This window comes from Gymnodraco acuticeps, unplaced genomic scaffold (assembly GCF_902827175.1).
Source record: "Gymnodraco acuticeps unplaced genomic scaffold, fGymAcu1.1, whole genome shotgun sequence".
Lineage (NCBI taxonomy): Eukaryota > Metazoa > Chordata > Actinopteri > Perciformes > Bathydraconidae > Gymnodraco > Gymnodraco acuticeps.
The window spans coordinates 13,543-35,247 of NW_022992180.1; the positions used below are offsets into that span (position 1 = coordinate 13,543).

Here is a 21,705-nt window from a genome sequence, read left to right on the forward strand (position 1 = left end):
TTTCTGTGTTTGATTTTATTAGAGCCACTTTGCCAAATACAAGAAAAATACACGGCGAATGGCAGAAATGTTCAGCAAAAACATTTGTTGCTCATCTTTGACCTCCCAAACAACGCCTCATTAAGACAGCAACCACACGTGAATCATCTTTTAGTTTGATCACTGACAGTAAAAGCACTTTTCATGGAGACAGGACAACACACTGACCTTGTGACAGAATCCACTGCGAAACCGTGATATAGCTGCAGTGTAAAATCCACTGAAAACAGAAACCCCACTTTGCATAGATTCACTCGTTCATCTGCAATAACGCAAAAACACAAGACCTACACAAACAAAACTCTTTCTCCAGGTTCGCTCTCCTTCATATCAAGATTAGAGATCTGTCACAGCTGGAACACCATAAGAAACAATGTGAAACACACAATACTACGTGTCATTATAAAGGGATAAATGATTTATTAAATCAAGTCTTTGTTTCATCTGTACAACAAAAATGGTACATTGTACTGTGTGGGATTCCTGTCTGGGACACACTCTTTCAGAAGTCACATGTTGGACTGGAAAGGTAGAAAATATCACGACACATCCAAACAAATCTTCACTCATCTTTTCCAGATGTCATCGTGTTTTCTACATTTCTGTCTTTGCCAGTTATCAAGTCAGAGCACTACAGGTTAGTAACACAACTTTAAAAAAAGGTACAACTAGTTCTGTACTGAATGCCACTTTTTAATGCTTAAAAGAGCAACAAGGGCAATTACACTTTAAAATTATGCAACCATTTTTGCAATCCTCGCTCCACGTGGCTGAAATGATGTGCTCCACTGCTTTCCTCAGTGTGGTTCTCTCCTCCAGGACATCAGAGCGGCTCCTCACGGTTTGGACACGGTCAGGTGCTGCATCTTCTTGGACGCCTCCTCTGTCATGCTCTTGGCGGTTTTCTCCGGGCTGGGGGCCGGAGTGTTGGTCGCACTGTTGGGATACTCCCTGTTGCCGAATATAACGCTTCCCACCCGCACGTTGGTGGAGCCCACCTCGATCTTTAATGTAAAGGAGTACACGTTAGAGCAGGAAAGACCCCTAATGAGAGAGATAAGATAACTTAATGGCATTAATCACATTAACAATTAATCCAATAACAGCCATAACTATGGACCTCTCAAAGGCATCTGAACCAACAGACAAGACAACTAAAATCACAACACACAAATGAGAGATTATACATTTGAACATAACCACTATATGGCCATGAACAAATTACATTTGCCCTGCAATCAAATACATCTGAACATAGCGTTGTACGTGTTAAATCATCTATAGCCTGTACAGTTTCCATCTCAGAAATATTGCAAAGCTCAGGTCTGTTGTGTCATTAGCGGAGCTTGAAATGATCATTCATCTCTTTCGACTCCACTTCGAGCGTTAGAACTATTAACGAAGCACTTTTATACTAATAAAGGGCTGGCTTACCTAAAGCCAGTTGAGTAGCACTTGAAATGTTTGGCTCTATGAAACCTGATGTACTTATATGATTCTGTTTTCTTCAAGGTTGTGTCTTCCTGGTCGAATGTACTTATTGTAAGTCGCTTTGGATAAAAGCGTCAGCTAAATGCAATGTAATGTAATGTAATCATTCATGCTTTTATATCATCCCGGCTGGATTACTGTGATCACGTGTCTCAGCAAGTCATCTCTCAACCGTCTACAAATGGTCCAGAATGCTGCCAGGTTAAGCAGGATGACACACATTACACCCATTTTTAAATCCTTACATTGGGCTCCCCACCCGTTTTAGAATTGATTTTAAGGTCCTGGTTATTACATATAGAGCATACTATTGATTCTATATACATATATATATATATATTATTATTATTATTATTATTATTATTATATTACATACAGAGCCCTGCGTGGAAATGCACCGGAATATATAAGTGACCTCCTCCATCCTTACACCGCCAGTAGGTCCCTTAGGTCTTCAGACCAGGGCCTACTGGCTGTACCACGGACTCGTCTGAAAACTAAAGGTGACGTGCCTTTCAGGTGGAGCTCCAACACTGTGGAACTCTCTCCCTATTAGGGTTGGGAACCGAAACTCGGTTCCAGATGAGAACCGATAAGAAAATGCCGGGTACCGGGTACCCATACAAAATACACAATTTCGGTTCTGTTTAACGGTTCCTAAACGTGCTAGACCCTGTATTCCACCGGGTCCGTCTGCGCCGCGGTGACCCGGTGGAATACAGGGTTAGGGCGGACTGGCCATCTGTGTGTTCTGGAGAATCACAGAACGGCCGGTCGTCAGCGGGTCGTTGACGGCCGGGTCGTTGACAGCCGGCTCGGTACGCTGACGGCCGCCACCGCCCTTCATTTGTTTAAACGGCATCATGTAAGTTGCGCTGACAGGCGACAGAGGTCCACAGTTGCCCCGCAGCGAGGCTCCCCCCGCCCTCCCGTAGACAGAAAGATGGATCACAGTAAACGCTGTAAAGTGAGGCTCCACTACACTAAAAAAGAAAAAGACAAGGCACAGTGTAATGCCTGTTAATAGCTTGCCTCAGTTAAAATAAAGCACAGCTATTGTGCAATACATTTGTATTGCATGTATTTTTTTTATTTGTAAAAATGTCAGTTAAAGCTTAAAAGAATAAAGATATTTTTGTTATCTAAACGTTTGACCTCTTTCTTTTACAATTTTGGAATCGAAACGGGGAATCGATAAGAACCGGAATCGATAAGCAGAACCGAAATCGGAATCGATACATTTCAAACGATACCCATCCCTACTCCCTATAGTCATCCGCTCTGCACTCTCTGTAGAAGCTTTTAACAAACTACTGGGGACCCTGAAGATGCTTTGAACATAATACATTATTATAATTTAAAATAATTTGCATAATTTAAATGTGTAATGTGACAGAAATTGAAATTTCTGTTTTAATTTGCTTCTCTACTTTTATAATATTTTTGCCATTTATTCACTTTACCGTTTTTCCTTCACAAGGTTTTTTTTTTTTTTTTAAATGTAAGAATTTTTTGCATAACTCTTTTTTGTTTTGAACTGTACAAAGAGGATTAACACACATACATGAAAAAGCAAACTGATTCAAATGTTCCCTTATTTTTTGTTAAATTTGATGGCCAATTTATTTATTTTTCATAAATTATAAATCCATAGTACTCCCACTTTGATAACAGCATGGATATTTGACTTAGAAAATGATAGGACCACCCTCCTCCCTCGCCACCATTTCTTCCATAAGGACAACATATCAAAAATGTTTAGGGTTTACAAATTCATAAAGAAATATGTAATGCACTTCTATAAATTAATCAAATTCACCTAGTCTGACTGAATAAATGTTTAAATACTGGGCACTAAAATACATAATTTGTGTTCGTCAATTTGTGACCCTGAAAATAAAAATAAATAAAAAACGTACCTCAAGAAGGATTTAATCTGGCCACATTTGCTTTGATATTTGTGTTCCAAGTGCTGATGAGGAGCGATACTCACGGCGTGGTCGAAGTCTGTGGACATCCCCATGCTGAGCTCCACCTGCTCCAGAGGCATCTGCAGGCCGTCACACAGCTGCTGCCTGCGCCCCAGCAGCGTCTGCACCACACACACACACTCCTTAGTCTACTGCACAGTACCAGAGTCTGCATTCTTATTCCATCTTACACCTACACTATTAACTTAATGCTGCATTTTACAATTGTATCACTTTCACTTGTGTTTATTGCACTATTTTACTTATCTATTTCTTTGTCTAAAGTATTTAGTGTTTTGCATTGTTGGAGTTAATTAAGATTTTCATTACAAACAACTACAACTACTAATACTCTAGCTATTGTGTACATGACAGTAAAACTATAGAATCATGAAATCAATATTTACGAGTTTTAAAAATATATCTGATGCTGACATATCTGCTGATGGGATTTATAGCACATGAATGCATAACAAATACACAGTGTGATCAGCCATACAATCGACAGTTCAAACCTGTGTGTGTGTCAGTGCTCTTTGGTGGAAAAACACTGTTCCTAATATGTCAGACCTTAATGTGGCATTTTTGTAACACTTTAATGTCTGCAAAAGATAATACCAGCCTTGCAGATGTATCTAGACTCCCTCTAGTTGAGATACAGATATGTCTTTAAAAAAATAATGTTGGAGATCAATTTCTGTTTAGTATTTGTTCTTTCAAAGTGGAGTTATTGGTTGTTTATTTTTTTGGTTTTAATTATTTTGCATAAGAACAATCTGCCTTGAGAAGGACACACGTTTGTATCAGTGTAGAGTTTTAGTTTACTGTAGACATCATTTTCACATAACCAAGTGTTATTCATGAGAGCCTTTTAGAGGGCTGCAGCATATCAATATTTTCATTCAATCATCAGCTCATCTGATGATCAATATTTTAGTTTAGTTTTCCCTATAATAACCCATCACAGTCCATCAAACCCCAAGTTGATGTATTTTTATGTAAGTCCAAACCCCAAAGATAGCTGAAAATGACTTAAACAGAGGATTGCGGGTGTTATGGACATTTGAGAGGTTGAAAACAGCTTAATCAATAGTCATATTATTATTATACTTCTATTCTTATTATTGGACATAAAATAACTCTAGTGTTTTGTACCTGAAAGTCTGGGTTGGGGCCAAGGTTGAGGTCGTATCCGTAGCGACCGATGGTCATGAGTCCTAAGAAGTCCAGAGCGCCGCAGTGGGACAGGATGTGCTGCACCGTGCTCAACGTGTCCTCGGGGGGGAGCCCGTGTTTATCTGCAGGGACATGGGACACACCGTTAGCAAACATGGATCACTCCCCATAGGGACGCTGCTCAGGTACCGGGCGGTCGACGGTTCGAGTCCCGGTATGGACAATAAATATACAAAATGTGGTGTGCACCTGGAGAGGTGAGTTTGACTCCTGGGCACTGCCAAGGTGTCCTTAAGCAAGGCACTGAACCCCAACCACGACATCCTCTTTGCAGGGGCGCCGTAAGGGGGTGAAAAGTTAGGACGATTCTAAGGGCCCGTGACTGACAGGGGCCCAAACAATTTTAGAACATTAAGGAAAAAAACTTTAAGTAACCAATGTGATTATCTTTTCATGGGGCTCAAAATCCCTGGCGGCGCCACTGCCTCTTTGCTCTGACACCAAAATAACTTTTAGGTGTGACAGAACTAAATTAATACAACACAGAATCTAATGTGGTTATAAGATAGAAACCACTACAGTAGATATTATTTCTTTTATAAAAACAAATGATCCCTATGATCTCTCGGATGTTTAGTTTAAATGTAAACACAATCCTAAGAGAGATAAGCAATTGGTGAGGATTACAATACAGAATTTCTCTTCCACACTTGCCCCTGCCAACATCTCAGTAAATGAGCTAGTAGATCATTTTAATTCAAAAATTAAAAATGTTATAGATGCCATTGCTCCAACTAAGGTAAAGGAAGTGTCTGGCAAGAAAATATCTCCATGGAGAAAGGCCATGACCGTGAAAACAGAAAAAAGAGAATGTCGAAAAGCTGAACGCAGGTGGCGAAAAACAAATCTCCAGGTTCACTTTGAAATCTATAAAGAGAGACTTGGCCTTTATAATTTGGAATTGAAAAACGCACGACAATCGTTCTTCTCTGACATCATTACCAAAAACAAAAACAACGCACGTGCCTTGTTTGCTACCGTCGACAGACTAACTAACCCCCCAGTGTCAGTAGCCTCTGAATTTCTATCCACCAGGGCGTGCAATGATTTTGCCTCCTTTTTCACTGACAAAATTCAGAAAATCAGACAAGCAGTCAGTGCCTCTGCATCAGGAACAGCAAATGTGTTGTCCCTATCTCCACTTAACATCAATTCAGACATCATGACACAATTCCATCAGATTAATGATAAAAACCTAGAGGACATTATTCAACTTCTGAAATCCTCCTCCTGCTGCCTTGATATTATTCCAACAGGATTTTTCAAAGATGTTTTGCCTTGCATGGCCTCAGATCTACTTCATATAGTAAACAAATCTCTTCACTCAGGTATTTTTCCACAGGCCCTGAAAACTGCAGTCATTAAACCGCTCTTAAAAAAGAATAATCTAGATGCTTCAGTAATGAACAATTACAGGCCCATATCAAACCTCCCATTTCTAGGTAAAATCATTGAAAAAGTTGTTTTTCAACAGTTGAGTAATTTCTTGCATTTAAATAACTGTTTTGATGTGTTCCAGTCAGGCTTTCGTCCAAACCACAGCACTGAGACTGCTCTTGTAAAGGTCTTTAATGACATCCACTTAAACACAGACAGTGGCAGAACTTCAGTGTTAGTATTATTAGATCTCAGTGCTGCGTTTGACACTGTTGACCACAGCATATTACTAGACCGACTGGAGAACTGGGTGGGACTTTCGGAAAAAGTTCTGAATTGGTTTGAATCCTACTTAAAGGACAGAAACAACTTTGTTTCTATAGGTAAATACACATCTGAGTTGACAAATATGACATGTGGGGTTCCTCAAGGCTCCATCTTGGGGCCTCTTCTCTTTAACATCTACATGCTACCACTGGCTCAGATAATGAAGAACAACAAAATAAGTTACCATAGCTATGCAGATGACACACAAATGTACGTAACAATTTCACCAGGAGACTATGCTCCAATTCAAACACTGAGTAAGTGCATTGAACAAATCAATGACTGGATGTGTCAGAACTTTCTCCAATTAAACAAAGATAAAACTGAGGTAATGGTTTTTGGAGCCAAGGCAGAACGTATAAAAGTTAGCGCTGAGCTTCAGTGTGCAATGTTCAAAACAACAGATAAAGCCAGAAATCTAGGTGTAGTCATGGACTCTGACCTGAGTTTCAACAGTCACATTAAAACAGTTACTAAATCAGCCTACTATCACCTAAAGAATATATCTAGGATTAAAAGACTAATGTCACAGCAGGATTTGGAAAAACTTGTCCATGCTTTTATCTTCAGTAGACTGGACTACTGTAATGGTGTCTTCACAGGTCTCACTAAAAAATCTATTAGGAAGCTGCAGCTAATTCAGAACGCTGCTGCTCGAGTCCTCACTAACACTAAGAAAGTGGATCACATCACTCCAGTTCTGAAGTCTTTACACTGGCTTCCTGTGTGTCAAAGAATAGATTTCAAAATACTGCTGCTGGTTTATAAAGCTTTGAATGGTTTAGGCCCAAAATACATTTCTGACCTCCTGCTAAATTATGAACCATCCAGATCTCTCAGGTCTTCAGGGACTGGTCAGCTTTCTGTCCCCAGAGTCAGAACTAAACATGGTAAAGCAGCGTTCAGTTATTATGCTCCAAATATCTGGAACAAACTCCCAGAAACCTGCAGGTCCGCTGCAACTCTGACTACTTTTAAATCCAGGCTGAAGACTTTTCTTTTTGTCGCTGCTTTTAATTGAACTATTCATATCTTAGACTGCACTGTAACTTTTATCCATGTACTTTTTTCTTTTAATGTTTAATTGCACTGTAACTTTTATCCATGTATTTTTTTTTAATGTTTATTTTATTAGCTTTTCTTTTTAATGACTGATTTTAAATGCCATTTTCTTAATCTCTTTCATTTTTTGTAAAGCACTTTGAATTGCCTTGTGTTGAAAAGTGCTATATAAATAAACTTGCCTTGCCTTGCCTTGCCTTGCCTTGCCTTGCCTTGCCTTACAACTAAAAAGTATCCGGAGTGGGACTTTTCAAGGTCCCATCATAGTTTTTCCAGTAATTCTATCATATGCTGGGGGGACTTGATATTTCAATAAGAAAGGCTTGAAGACATTAACATTGTGCAGGGGTGTAACGGTATCCGTATTCGTCCCGAACCGTCACCGTTCGGCACATGCAGTCACACGACGAATACGCCTTTTTTATGAAGGGAAAAAAGTCTGTCACTCAGGGCAGTATCCATTACACTATATATAATCCAGGGGGCGGTATTGCGCCTAAAAGCTGTTTGCCTGCCGCCCTTAAACAACAAATGAAGAACAAGAAGAAAACACAACAAAACGAACAAAATACAAGAAGAAGAAAAGTTAGTATGGCGATTTCAGATAACACACAGGAGCTAGAAGACCCACCTGCTTCTTTTAAATCAGCTGTGTGGGAACATTTCGGGTTCTATATAAAAAAAACTATAGTTTGTTGCATCTATTTCTACATGTTATAACATAATTTCACTTTGTGGGACTACTAAAGTATGTCTTATTTTTATTTTTCAGTATATTTGAGCAGAACAAAGTGCTGACTTTGACACGTACTCTGTTCTCCGCTGGTGTTGAGCTGCACCATGACCTTTAACCTCTGGGTGCTGGCTCCTCTGAGGCGCTGCCAGGAGCTGTTCACCCGGTCCGCCAGCTTGGCAGAGTCCACCGTCTCCACCACGAACAGGTTGGGCACGCCTGGATAACAAACACACACTCAGTGAACTGTCAACTGTCAACACACGGAGGGGGGGGGGGGGGGGGGGGAGTTTGTAAAGACTCACCCAGGAGTTTGTTCACATTGTTCTTCTGCAGATTGCCGATGAAGTGCCACCTGATTTCTGGACATGAGGCCAAAATCTGAAAAAGAAACACGGTTTGAATATGTGGAAAAAGTAGATACTACCTTTGAATTTAAATATATCAATTTACCAGAGGATCAGAAGCTTTGTCAACAAGTTCATTAACCTGGAAAGGAGATAAAGGAAGAAGATGATGAAAAACAGTCTCAAATGGTATCATACAGAGATAGAAATACTGCCAGTGAAAGGAAAACATAAAATTGTGAAGGAGTGATATAACAATTGTTATTTTAACATAAAAAAAGGGAATTTAAATAATCTTCTACAGTCAAAATATCTTTACCAGTAGGTTTCCTGGCTTTTAATTGTGTATAGAAGACCAAATAACTTATATGATGTGTGAGGACTATGTATGTTAAAGCTACACAGAATCAAAGTGTACTGTACATAAGATATACAAAATATATCAGACAAATTTCAACACAATCCAATGAAAAATAAGCGAGACAAATAGTCTGCAATGGGGCTTTGCAAGGTCCCATCAATTTAATGGACATTTCCCCATAATTTTCCCATTTAATCTATGATATGCTGGGGGGTCTTAATGAAAGGAAGGCCCCTTCATGATTATGCAGGCATACTTTGGACTGATGCAGACCTGCAGCATTTATACTCACATAGTTTTCTCCAAAGTTCCGATGCCCTTGTCTGTAGGCCTCCACAACCATCTCTGGAGGTTTGGTCTTGCTGACGGCGACAAGGCGGGGTGGCACGGCTGGGAGAGTCTGAGGGAGGACAGAACACCATCAGAATAATCAGATCTCAGTGATGTGACTCAGCCTGAGAGGGTCCTGCTAGACCACCATGAAGCTCGCTGTTTCTGGCTACTTTGTTCCCCTTAAGGAAGATATTCTTAGTTCCTCTTTAATCAAAGATCTGTTCAACTGAGTTACTTCACAAAGAATCATGCAAAATATATAAATGTTGTTCAAATCAACTGCAAGTCTTGTGTTTATCAAAATTGTGCTCAAAAGTAGCTTTAAGGAGACTTCCGGTGGGGCAAGATGGAGTAGGCAGTGTCGAATCTAGCTCCCGTAACTTTTATTCATTGACTATTTTAAATCCCCATAGTTTTGCCTTTGGCCATCTCCAGGTGGATAATTATTCCTCTCTGAATACTCTGGTGCTGGATTATGGCTTCCAAGCAGCAGAGATCGGGCAAGAAGGATCAGTCTACCGTGCCGGCGGTAAATGGCAGTGACTTCAACATGGCGGCCTTGGCTAACCAACTGGAACAACACCGGAATGCTATCTCTGCAGATTTCAAGGCTACTATATCTGCGCTCGAAGCCAAGCTAGACTGCATTCAAACCACAGTCTCCGATCATACCCACTCAATTAATTCGCTTGAATCCAACGCTAACGAACAAGATGGACGCATACAAAGTTTGGAATCTATGTGTGCTAAGCTAGCTGAGAATAATACCAAGCTACAAGCTAAGTTGACGGACCTCGAGTCTCGCATGCCGCCGTAACAATATCAGGATCATTGGTCTACCTGAGTCCATCGAAGGGCCTCACCCCTCCACCTTCTTTTCTGAACTTCTGGCTGAGATCCTTGGTGACAGCGTTTTTGAGTCTCCACCGGAGTGCGACAGAGCGCACCGTACACTCTCCAACAAGCCAGGACCGGGTCAGAGACCGAGACCCGTGGTCATCAGGCTCCACAGATTCCAGCAGAAAGATAAGATCATCCGTGAGGCCAGAGCTAAGAGAGGCAAGCTGCAGTACCGTGGGACACCCATTCTTTCACACACAGTGACGTCACAGCTACCCACAATGCAACGCGCTCCATATATTTTTTTATAAAGACGCCATTTTTCTGGAGGTGCAAAAATCCTGGCGATGCTAATATAAACAGCTAGCTAATGTAGCCAGGCAGAGCGCACTAGGTTTTTTTTCTGAATTAACGACCGAAGAAATCGCTGCATGTCTTCGGATTACATCTCTGGACTTGAGGGGTGTGCTCTAGGTCGTTACCAGCGTAAACTAGAGCTGTGTGGGTTGTTGGATGTACAATGTATGGAATTACGACCCTCAAAAGTGGCCTTCGGTCGATTTTGGCAGCATCTACGTCTATCTTCTGGAAACACCAGGTGAATACCCCACTTGTCACAATAATATTATCATGCCAATGCATATATGTGGTATTTTAGAGTTGACTATATTGATTAAGGAATAGACTATGATATTCTGTATGCACCTCGCATGAAATGGTTGATACCGCAAATACGGTGTCGCCCTCGGCCCAAAACCCGTATGTGTGTGTGAAAGAATTGCAATCTACGAGGATTATCCTTCTGAGATAGTGGAGCAGCGCAGGGAATACCAAGAGGTGATGTCTGAACTTTACCAACGGGGCTTCAAGCCCGCACTACTTTTCCCTGCGAGGCTTAACATCACACTGAGGGATGGCCAGGAAGAGACTTTCCACCGTTTCTGAGGCCAAGGACTTTATTACAGCTAACCGATCTGGTATCGGCTCTCATGCCTCCTCCTCCGCCTGACTGCTGTGGTTTGGTAACGTTAGCCCAGTTTACTAGCCTTACTGGCTACCTAAGTAACTTGTCTGACCTATTAGTTCACATGGGTTCTAATTATGCCGTTAACACGCAGACAGACATGTGTGTTTTTCCAAGGCTAGACTTCTTATATTTTCCTTCTTTTTTTTTGTGTTCCTTGCCGTTATGAATGCCTGTTGATAGGTCACATGACATGTTATCCGCAGAGTATCGTTTTTTTGCTAGAGGGAGCCACAGCTCCATTGATGTGGAGCTGTTGCACTAGCTTATTTTCTTGTCCACCTGTGCCTTTACCATTCAGAGATTTCTTTTGCACTTTATTTTATTTCCTATTATGTCTCATTTAGGGTATCTGTATGGATACAATACATTGTATTTACTTGTTGGACCGGCTGTTCATGCTGATTTTTACTGCACTAAATTGTATGTGTGTTCTCTTCTCTGTTCTCTGTGGTTTGGTATTGGCATAGATTTATCTGCATAATATTTGACAATTTCCTATTCACTTACCCATCCACTTGTTCTGTGTGGGATAATATGGGGATGGTTTACTGTTTAGATAGGGACTAGGTCCCCTGAAGACTAGTGTTAGTGTAATTACAAGTGTTAGTGTAATTACATAGATCTAAGCCAGAGTGCTTGATTATGCTGTGCATTTTGGGTTTAGCTATAGGTATGGCCACATGTTTTTTTTGGGGTTTTTTTGTTTTGTTTTTGTCATTACTATTATTATTTTTCGTCGTCCTCTCTTCTCTTTCTCCTGTGTATGCAAGACAGTGTTTATCCAGGTAAACTTGTCTTTGAGGAAGTTCCTAGATGGTGTCTGCCATGACAACGACAGGTAGAGGAGTGTGCCTGATTTCCTGGAATACTAAGGGCATGAACAACGCTACTAAGATTGGTAAGGTAATGACACGGTTGCAACATCTGAATGGAGATGTCATATTCCTGCAGGAAACTCATCTTAAATCTTCTGATACCCTTCGTATTAAAAGGGCATGGATGAGTCACTTGTTCCACTCAAAATTCTCCCACAAAGCCAGAGGGGCAGCAATTATTATTCACAAGAATGTCAGATTTGAATTGACAAATTCGATATCAGATCCTAATGGTCGTTATGTCATAGTTTCGGGCATGCTACAGAACACACCAGTGATACTAGCTTCTATCTACGCTCCCAATTGGGATGATGGTAATTTTTTTGTGAACCTCTTTGCTCAAATTCCCAACGCCGACAACCATCGTATTATTATGGCTGGTGACTGGAATTTGGTCCAGGACGTGAGTCTCGACAGGTCATCGCTCACACAAGCCACTCTCTCCAATTCAGCCAAGGTACAGATGAAGCACTCCAGATCAGACTCAGATGCGTGTGTCCCAGTCAAAAGCCCAGCGGATGCCAGTGGCTGGGGGTGTTGCCAAATTGCTAGAGGGCGTTGCCCAATTTCCCCATTTGTTCAATTACAGGATTTAACCATAAGATGGCGCTTCATTCACAAAATACACAAAGACAACTGGGTGTTGTTGAACTTAGTCTGTTTGCAATGATAAAAATAATAATAATGAGAAACTATGAAATAAGAAATGAATAAAACTAAAATGTAATTATCATATCATATATTATAATGTATTGTATTATTAAGTAATATCATACATTAACCCCATTATAGCAGATGCCACATTGAATGGATGAACACATGTATGCATCAATAATTACAACAGAGTATTTCTAAATACAAGTTGTAAAAATACTTATATGTATTTAATATTAACCCTTTGGAGTCGACCGTCACGCCGGCGTGATCAGATCACATGACCTGTTCAAGCCGGTGCCGCATAAAAACAACAGTCCGGACAACATTGCCGTGTGTTTCTGTCGAAAGTACTGGCTTGAAACTATATCCCAGTCTTTGTTTCATGCAAAAAGACCCAATAAACACGGACATACGATGATATCAAGTTAATACAGATATATTTCAGAAGTATGAATAATGGAAGCACATATTTTGATATCTTCGCCGTATTTTATCATTTTACGAAATGGAAAATACTGGAAACTGTAGATTCTGCTCAACAGGATGTATTTACCAGGGAGGGGGTGAGGTAATCAGGTAAACGGAGTGATACGAAACGAGACGAAAAGAGACGAAGAGAGACGGCGGGAGACTGCGATTGAAGTAAAGTGACAGACAAACATTGAGAATTTTGATATAGTTAGATAGATTTAGAGTTCTGAAGATTCAACTATGATGAAGAGAACTCTGAACGTGAGTCAAGCTTTAAGCTTGTTTTTTGACATGGAGGAGGAGGAATCTGTGATGTTGCCCTCTGTGTCGTATTGACAGAAACCGCTTTGAAGCGTGGCACAGATAAAGACAGAAAAAACTGATTTTTGTACATAATGTGTATATATATATTTGTATTATATTTATAATAACACTTTTGCCTTATCAGAATGAAATCCCATGCTACCTCAATCAAACTTTCACATTATCATAGTGACATCCCATGTATATATTTCCAGCTTTTAAATGGTTTCGTTGTGTATGTTTGTGTTACATATGAAAAATAATATCATTTTCAAAATCTGTTTTTACGTTTTTTTGTTTTGATTTTGGGTCCAAAATGTTCATAGTAGAAGATCACTGCTCTAAACAAAGTCAAAAATCCTACATCCAAACGAAATAAATATAATTAATTATGATGAATACGTTAAGTCTTGTTCATTGTTTTTCACTTTTATTAAATGTTTGATATTTCCGGTGGAAATGGTGGACTATCGGACATTCAAAATGCACTGGTGAATGGTCTGGTCAATGTTTGTAAACACAATCCCCAGGATGTGTTCTAATCAGGAGCCGGATAAATGAGAGACTGAGGAGCCCCCGAAAAACAGATCCCGAAATAGCTCGTCCTGGTTTCCGCAGCAGATAGGCCTACAGTATGGTGTCTGTTATGTCAGTTATTTTAAATAAAACGTTGAAAACTGAACTTGAAAATGGTTTCCTCTTTTTATTTTATTAATCATTTTTGGGACGGGGAGACGTGTGTGATTAAAAATTTATTTGCAGAAATGTAAAGTGATCTAACTAAGTTCTATTCATATTCTTGACGGGAAGAGCAGTGTAAATGGGTGGCCATATGCATTTGAAAAACAATATAAATCACACAGTTATTATACAATAGGCTATAAAAGCACCATCGATAACCATTACCTTTATCCAATTCAAACTTTGGACGGGAAAAAAGGAAGGTGTACATGGTTGGGCTATACTGTAGGCCCAGGAGCGCCGGGTGCTGTAGGCTAGGGAAGGCTAAGCCTTCCCAAATATTTGTGTAACTGCATCCTGGTCAAATAAAAATATAATGTCTTTGACATTAGCGCTGCTATGCAGCCACCTGTGCCCTGTACCACGAAGCCAGTTCAACAGACCCTGGATATGCTTGAGTTATCTTAACTAACCCTAACAAACGTGATCTCGCTAAGCGGTCCTACGGCGCTGGTTATCAACTCGGTAAATCAAGCCAGGGTTTCTCTCTCCAGCTGAGAACGCGTTCACGGTTAGCTACATTTGACCAATCACAAACAGGGACAAGTGTGCTGACTGCGCAGTGTCATACTTCATTAATGAAAAGTAAACTAATATTAGACAAATATGAACTTTAAACATCCATGATGACTTAAACATATAATCCAGGATACAAGCCACATAGTTGCACCTGCAAGGAGAATACAGAACAACTCGTTAAAAAATAAACTACCGAGTGTTTGAAAGCGTACAACAGTTTTATGATACTGCCCCATCTAAAACACGAGGGGATCTGACTTTATTACATTTGAGTTGAGTGTTTCGTCAACTTAATGTGTTGCTTAAAATAATATGTCTGCATACAGTATATGTGACAATGTAACTAAGTGTTGCACGGCCAGATACGGCTCGAGAAGCTGACTCAGATAAGGAAATATTGTGATATCGATGTGAGATCGATGATCTGATTGTCTCTATATGCTGATGACCTTCTTCTTATGATCTCGAACCCCTTATCCTCTCTCCCCCCCATACTGTCGATTTTAGATCAATTTGGCCGTGTATCAGGTTACAGACTAAACATTCAAAAGAGCAAAGTATTTTTTGTAAATAAAAGGGCTGAGGCACTTCCCCAATCCCTATTCCCCTTTAAAAGGGCTGTGGAGGGGTTCAAATACTTGGGGGTGTTTGTTGCAAACTCTTTTAAAGACCTGTTCCCTAGAAACTTTCAGCCTCTACTAGATAAATGCAAAGCTGATATGTCTAGGTGAGCCTCCCTTCCCCTGTCTCTTGCGGGTCGCGTAAACCTTATAAAGATGGTCATCCTGCCAAAGTTTCTTTACCTTTTCCAACACATTATTACATTTAATTTAGCTAACGCTTTTATCCAAAGCGACTTATAATGACCGATTACAGGGACATTCTCCCTGGAGTAACTAAGGGCTAAGTGCCTTACTCAAGGGCACACTAGTGGTGGTGTTCCTGGCAGGATTTGAACTCACAACCTTCCGATCTTCAGCCCACCTCACTATCCATTAGACCACCACTACATCCCAGTGCGCATCAATAAATCTTTTTTCACTGATCTTGATAAGCAGTTGAATGCGTTCATCTGGAACAACAAGCCTGCGCGTATTAGAGGGTTGTGTCTCCAACTCCCTAAATCAGAAGGCGGCCTGGCGCTCCCCAACTTTCACCACTATTACTGGGCCTCTAATATTAACAAACTCCTCTATTGGGCTAAATATAAACTTTCAGACCCCTGCCCACCTTGGGTACATATCGAGCTGTCATCTTCTGCTCCTTTGCACTCTATAATCTGCTCTCAGCTCCCTGTAGCGACCCATAAACATTTGAGTAACCCAATTGTTACTAGCACCTTAAGCATTTGGCTCCAATTCAGGAAACAGCACGGGTTACATAGAGCTTCAGTTCACGCCCCAATTTCAAACAATCACCTATTCTCCCCATCGTGTACTGACCCGGCCTTCCGCGTTTGGTCGAACAATGGTCTCGCAACGGGCTCGCAACGCTTATTGACCTTTACGAGGATGGAGTCTTTTTATACTTTGAGTCCCTTTCAGTCAAATTCAACTTGCCCAACAGTCATCTCTTCCGTTTTTTCCAAATCAGGCACTTCATCCAAAAGCAATTTCCCCATTTTCCTAACCGCCCCCCCCCGAATCGCCAATTGATACATTTCTCACACTCGACCCTGATCAAAAGCGCTTGGTTTCAGTTCCCTATGGTCAGATTGGTTCCCTGAGTCCGGACCCTATGGTGCCTCTTAAGGAGCTCTGGGAGCGTGATCTAGGTAGCAACATTTCCGATGATCAATGGAGTGACATTCTCAACCTAGTCCATACATCATCTATCTGTGCTAGACATGGCCTACTTCAGTGCAAGGTGCTCCACAGAGCTCACTTTACTAATGCTAAGCTGGCTAAAATATTCCCAGATCGGAGTGATGCCTGCAACAGATGCAATCATTCCCCAGCTGACCATCTGCACATGTTCTGGACTTGCCCGAGGTTGGACACATTTTGGTCTGACATATTTGGAACCATTGAGCGGGCCTTTAACAAAAAGATAGACCCTAATCCTATGACTGCACTGTTCGGCCTTCCTCCATCTGAGAATATGCCCATTACCATACGCTGTGTCATTGCCTTCACCACTCTATTAGCTAGACCAGGGGTACTCAAATACAAATCTTAAAAGGTAAAAAAAAAACGTTTATTACGGTCATTCAAACTTTTAAACAATTGCAACAAGATTCTTAACACGAGGTTGCAAAAACAAAAATAATCTGTATGCAGCAGTTTTCATTGTTATTGTGTCTGTGCTTGACCCCTCAGAGTCACAGTGTAAGAGCTGCACAGTTATGAATAAAGGCAGCTGCACCCTCTTTCATTCAGCATTCCCATTATTGCTTTATAAATGTCTTGCCCCCTTGTGTGTCCACTGAGGTTCGTCAGGCCCAACACATCTTCAACAAACTCCCCCTTTGCCTCATCATAAAAACTCACAAACACCAGCAACTGAGCATTGTCAGTGGTGTCAGTGGACTCACCCACAGCTAAGGAAATGCACTGTGCATTTTTTATTCCATCACAAAGCTGATGAATCAAATCACCAGCCAGTATGTATGTTCTTCTGGTTGCCGTGGAATCTGAGAGGGGATTTGCTTGATTTGACCTGTTATTTCCTCTTTTTGTTTGCCTTCAAACATCACTACTTCAGTTATTATCCAGTGGAAAGTCCTTACCTACTGGCCAGGTTAAATCAAAGTGGTTACTTTTTTCACCGTCTTATTTGACTTTCTCAGGACTTAAAACAGTTTTTTGGGGGCAGACCCCCACAAAGAAAAAAATATATTTACACACGTAAGGTCATCATCTTAATAGTTTGTTATGCTCATCCGTGAGCAGAGCATCAAGTTGACATGTCTATTACAGCTGAATGCGGCGATTACCATTTTGTTCAGCAAAACTCCTCACAAACGTATTAAGATCAACAGCTTTAGTGCGTTTTGATTCAATTCTGAGTACAGCCAAACTTGAAAAGTCTCTTCTCTGTCAGTGTAGACCGCAAATACCTCATTCCTTCAGTGCTTGGATCCGAATGCTTCTCGTTTTGCGCCGTTCAAATTAAATCGCCGCCAATCATATTTCCACGCTCGCGCCAAGGGGAGGGGTTACAAGACGTGCATATTGTGCTGCATTCACTTGCACTCGGACATTAGAGACTTTCTCTCATAAATGTCCGATGAGCCACAACTTTTCTTTCAAACCACCCAGCTGCCACGGCCTATTTTTAGGGTGGCAGTTGCCACCCCGGTAGGTGAAACTAGGCTACTAGCTACAGTACAGATGCAACTAGATGAGCTGTTAACTCTCGCTCTGACTTTTTTTTTTTTTTTAAACACACACACACATTTTTCCCACCCGCATTCCGCGAAGACCCGCCTTACTGTGCCTCTGATTCACAGACTGTTGCTGGTGGGAAAAAACGCTGACGGGATACTGAATGTGATTGGACCAAAGTGTTGACAGACACACACAGACAGTGGAACAGTCGTACATGCGCTGTTTGCAGTGGACATAGCGGAGAATTTTGACTCGTTGCGTTGTGGCGATGTCTCGCAGATAACACAGATAATACAGATAATACATATGAAAAGTATAATTAGCTGAGAGTCCAGAGACAGTTGTGGTTCGGTCCGGATCCGGACCGGAGTCCGGACTTTGAGGATGCCTGAGCTAGATGCTCTATTCTCTTAAAATGGATACATGCTTCCCCACCAACACATGATCAGTGGATACGTGATGTCTTACAATGCCTTCAGATGGAAAAGTTAAGATTCTCATTAAAAGGATCTCTGAAATCCTTCCATACTACCTGGGACCCACTATTAGGCCTTATCAAAGAACTCCCTATCACTTCTGACGCTGAGTCGCAGGTAGCTCTCTAAAAGGAAATAAATAAAATAAAAGTGACCATTCATATTACTGCTCTTCCGCCATGACCCTTTGTCTTTTGCCCTAGACTACTCTTCTAATTTCCTTTTCCCTCTTAATGAAACCCTTTTTCCTCACCAAGACGACAATGTTTACTATTATTTTCTTCCCCTATACCGGATTCTTACAGACTGTTTTCGCTCTTGACTTTCTTTTTATTTATTTGTATTAGTATGATATTATTATTATTTATGTTTTAATTTTATCTGACTTATTCAGTTATTTTACTATTTGGGGCCAACCATACCTGTGGGTGGGGGGGTTAAATGAATGAAAAAAACAAAACAAAACTGTAAACAAGGACTCTCTACGAACCTTGAAGTGAATATGGAGCAATACATTACTTTATTTTCAAGGAGGTCCTTTGTAATAATCACCATTGTCTACATTTGCTGACTGTAACATCTGTACTGTTTTGTATTGATTACTACTGTTCTTACTTCTTGTCATTTGCTGGATTATGACTTGTTTGCAATAAAAAGATTTGTAAAAATAAAAAGCAGCTTTAAAATAAAAACATTCAGCATTAACAAAGCTTAAAAGATCGACTAATCGACTAAGGGAATCTAAGTAAAGTAAGACCAAAATGAGCAATTAGTCCACTAATCGACAAAGAAGGGCATGCCATTCATTCAGCTCTTCTTATAATTAAGATGATTAGTACCTAAACACAAAAAGACCGCAGGATGTTTGATTGTATGATCCTTAAATGCTTTAATGTAATCACCAACCCCCCACTGTCACAGAGCTGTGGAGTGAGGATGATACACAGCGTGCTCGTGTTTACTAAATAGCCCAAATACATGACAAATGGCATCCAGAACCCGGACTGCAGGCCTCCACTGTGCAGCCCCGTGCAGAACGGATCCTGTCCCCCCGCCTGTAATACCCATGCATTGGGGTTATGGAAGTGCTGCCACCAGCCCCACCAACTCCCGGCCAAAGGTTGAGGTGTTAGGCAGCCTTACATAACGGGTCGTGCCGCCGCAGCACGACGTTCTCGGTCCTCTCTGAAGCCCCGCTGCCGGAGCTCCAGAGACGAGCCTCCCGGGTAGCAGTTACCTTGGGCCGCCGTGCCGCCGCCTGGTTCACCCGCTCCACTACCGACTGTAACGCCTTCCCAACCTCCTCCTCCGACATTGCTACTTTCCACATACGGGCGAGCGACGACGACATACAACGTAGAAAGACGTGTCTGCGATGACGACAATCGCCTTTCAAAATAAAAGTCCACTTGAGTAAAGAGCGTGTCCTTCAGAGAGCGCCCCCTGCTGCCAGGCCGACAGTCAACTAAAGGAGAGGGGCTCCAGATGAGAGATGAACAGCACGAGGCATTTGCTTATGGAATGCATTATGAATGGAATTCATAATGGAATGCCGTTTAAGCCAAAATTAAATAAATACATAAATAAATAAATACATATATAAATATGCCTATGAAATAAATAAATAAGGTTATGAAATACATTCTGAAATAAATAAACAAGGCAAATATATATAAATGTACATTTAAATTAAAATTAAAAACTTTTATTTCATAATGCCACATTTATTTATTTCAAGAGACTTTTATTTCATAATGCCACATTTATTTATTTCAGGGCACTTGTATTTCATAATCCCACATTTATTTATTTCAGGGGACTTGTATTTCATAATGCCACATTTATTAATTTCAAGAGACTTTTATTTCATAATGCCACATTTATTAATTTCAGGGGACTTATATTTCATAATGCCACATTTATTAATTTCAGGGGACTTGTATTTCATAATGCCACATTTATTAATTTCAAGAGACTTTTATTTCATAATGCCACATTTATTAATTTCAGGGGACTTATATTTCATAATGCCACATTTATTAATTTCAGGGGACTTATATTTCATAATGCCACATTTATTAATTTCAGGGGACTTGTATTTCATAATGCCACATTTATTAATTTCAAGAGACTTTTATTTCATAATGCCACATTTATTTATTTCAGGGGACTTGTATTTCACAATGCCACATTTATTAATTTCAGGGGACTTGTATTTCATAATGCCACATTTATTAATTTCAAGAGACTTTTATTTCATAATTTCGAGGCGAGCTGCAGCTCGCCTCGAAATTCGGTTTGCATTTATAAAGAATGCACACATGTGTTTAATCGTTAATGTCAGATATGTACTAAGTAAATACATTTGTTCCTGCTCAAGATTAGATTCAACTTTATTGTTATTGCACATATTGCAGGTACTGAGACAACGAAATGCAGTTTAGCTTCTAACAAGCAGTGAAGTGAAAAGTAATGTACACCATCTACAGAATAAAATATAGAATGAATTGAATGATGAATAAACAGTGAGGGGTATGAATACACTAGATCAGGGGTCTGCAACCTTTTTGACCAAAAGAGCCATTTTGCTCCTTTTTCCCAAAACATTTTTTGTCTGGAGCCGCAAAACATATTACATAGTTTTTTATTGTTATATCAGACAAAAACTACAGTTTTTTTGCATTTATTAGGCTATTTATTACATGATATAAAACTGTTAACCTCTAATAAGAAACAAAGAACTCTTATAAGGAGAATTACAAATAATACACAGGCCTACTTTAAAATAAATTAAACACAGCACTTGGGGAGTCCTCTGCACATTTGAAGGGGAAAACAAATATTATTAAAATGGGCCCACTTTGAAATAAATAAAACATATAGCAGCACCCTAAAAAGAGTTAAAGGTAGGTAAGAATGGAGAAACCAGCTCGAGTGCGCTAGAATTTGAAAGAATATGCCTCTTCCTTCAGACTTCCTCACAGAGCCCCTCCTCCAACACACACGAACGCGCACATGACCAATGAGGGCACGAGATAAGTTTGTGCACAGATGGAAGGCTGACAGGCAGGTAGGCCATCCAGTTACTTTAGCCGGGCCGGCTCAGATGATTGGTCGTGTTTTTTACAGCGCTATGGCTTCCAGAGATTAATTTTTGTATGTATTTATTGTCAAAGCATTTAATATATTCA

The 21,705-nt window shown here is 40.4% G+C and overlaps 1 protein-coding gene across 2 annotated transcripts; it reads right to left on the bottom strand.

Moving 5' to 3' along the window:
* On the bottom strand, positions 1 to 19,889 carry plpbp (pyridoxal phosphate binding protein). Of its 2 annotated transcripts, none has more exons than XM_034205043.1 (8): positions 19,752 to 19,889; positions 9,236 to 9,343; positions 8,689 to 8,724; positions 8,541 to 8,616; positions 8,314 to 8,454; positions 4,656 to 4,798; positions 3,524 to 3,622; positions 1 to 1,043 (listed from the first exon to the last, which is right to left on the bottom strand). In XM_034205043.1, exons 1-8 carry the CDS (start codon positions 19,863 to 19,865, stop codon positions 876 to 878), a joined length of 885 nt encoding a protein of 294 aa, XP_034060934.1. In that variant the 5' UTR covers positions 19,866 to 19,889; the 3' UTR covers positions 1 to 875. The 2 variants fall into 2 exon arrangements, with proteins under 2 accessions (XP_034060934.1, XP_034060933.1); XM_034205042.1 differs by having other exon boundaries at positions 3,450 to 3,622.
* Between the last annotated feature and the right edge of the window lie 1,816 nt (positions 19,890 to 21,705).

Bases quoted from the DNA above. Each gene is read 5' to 3' on its own strand.
- plpbp (XM_034205042.1), bottom strand. From the start codon at position 19,865: ATGTCGTCGTCGCTCGCCCGTATGTGGAAAGTAGCAATGTCGGAGGAG. The intron at 4,799-8,313 runs GTACGTGTCAAA...ATGTCCCTGCAG, and splicing joins CAACACCAGCGGAGAACAGA to ATAAACACGGGCTCCCCCCC. The intron at 3,623-4,655 runs GTACAAAACACT...TGTGTGGTGCAG, and splicing joins GCCCCAACCCAGACTTTCAG to ACGCTGCTGGGGCGCAGGCA.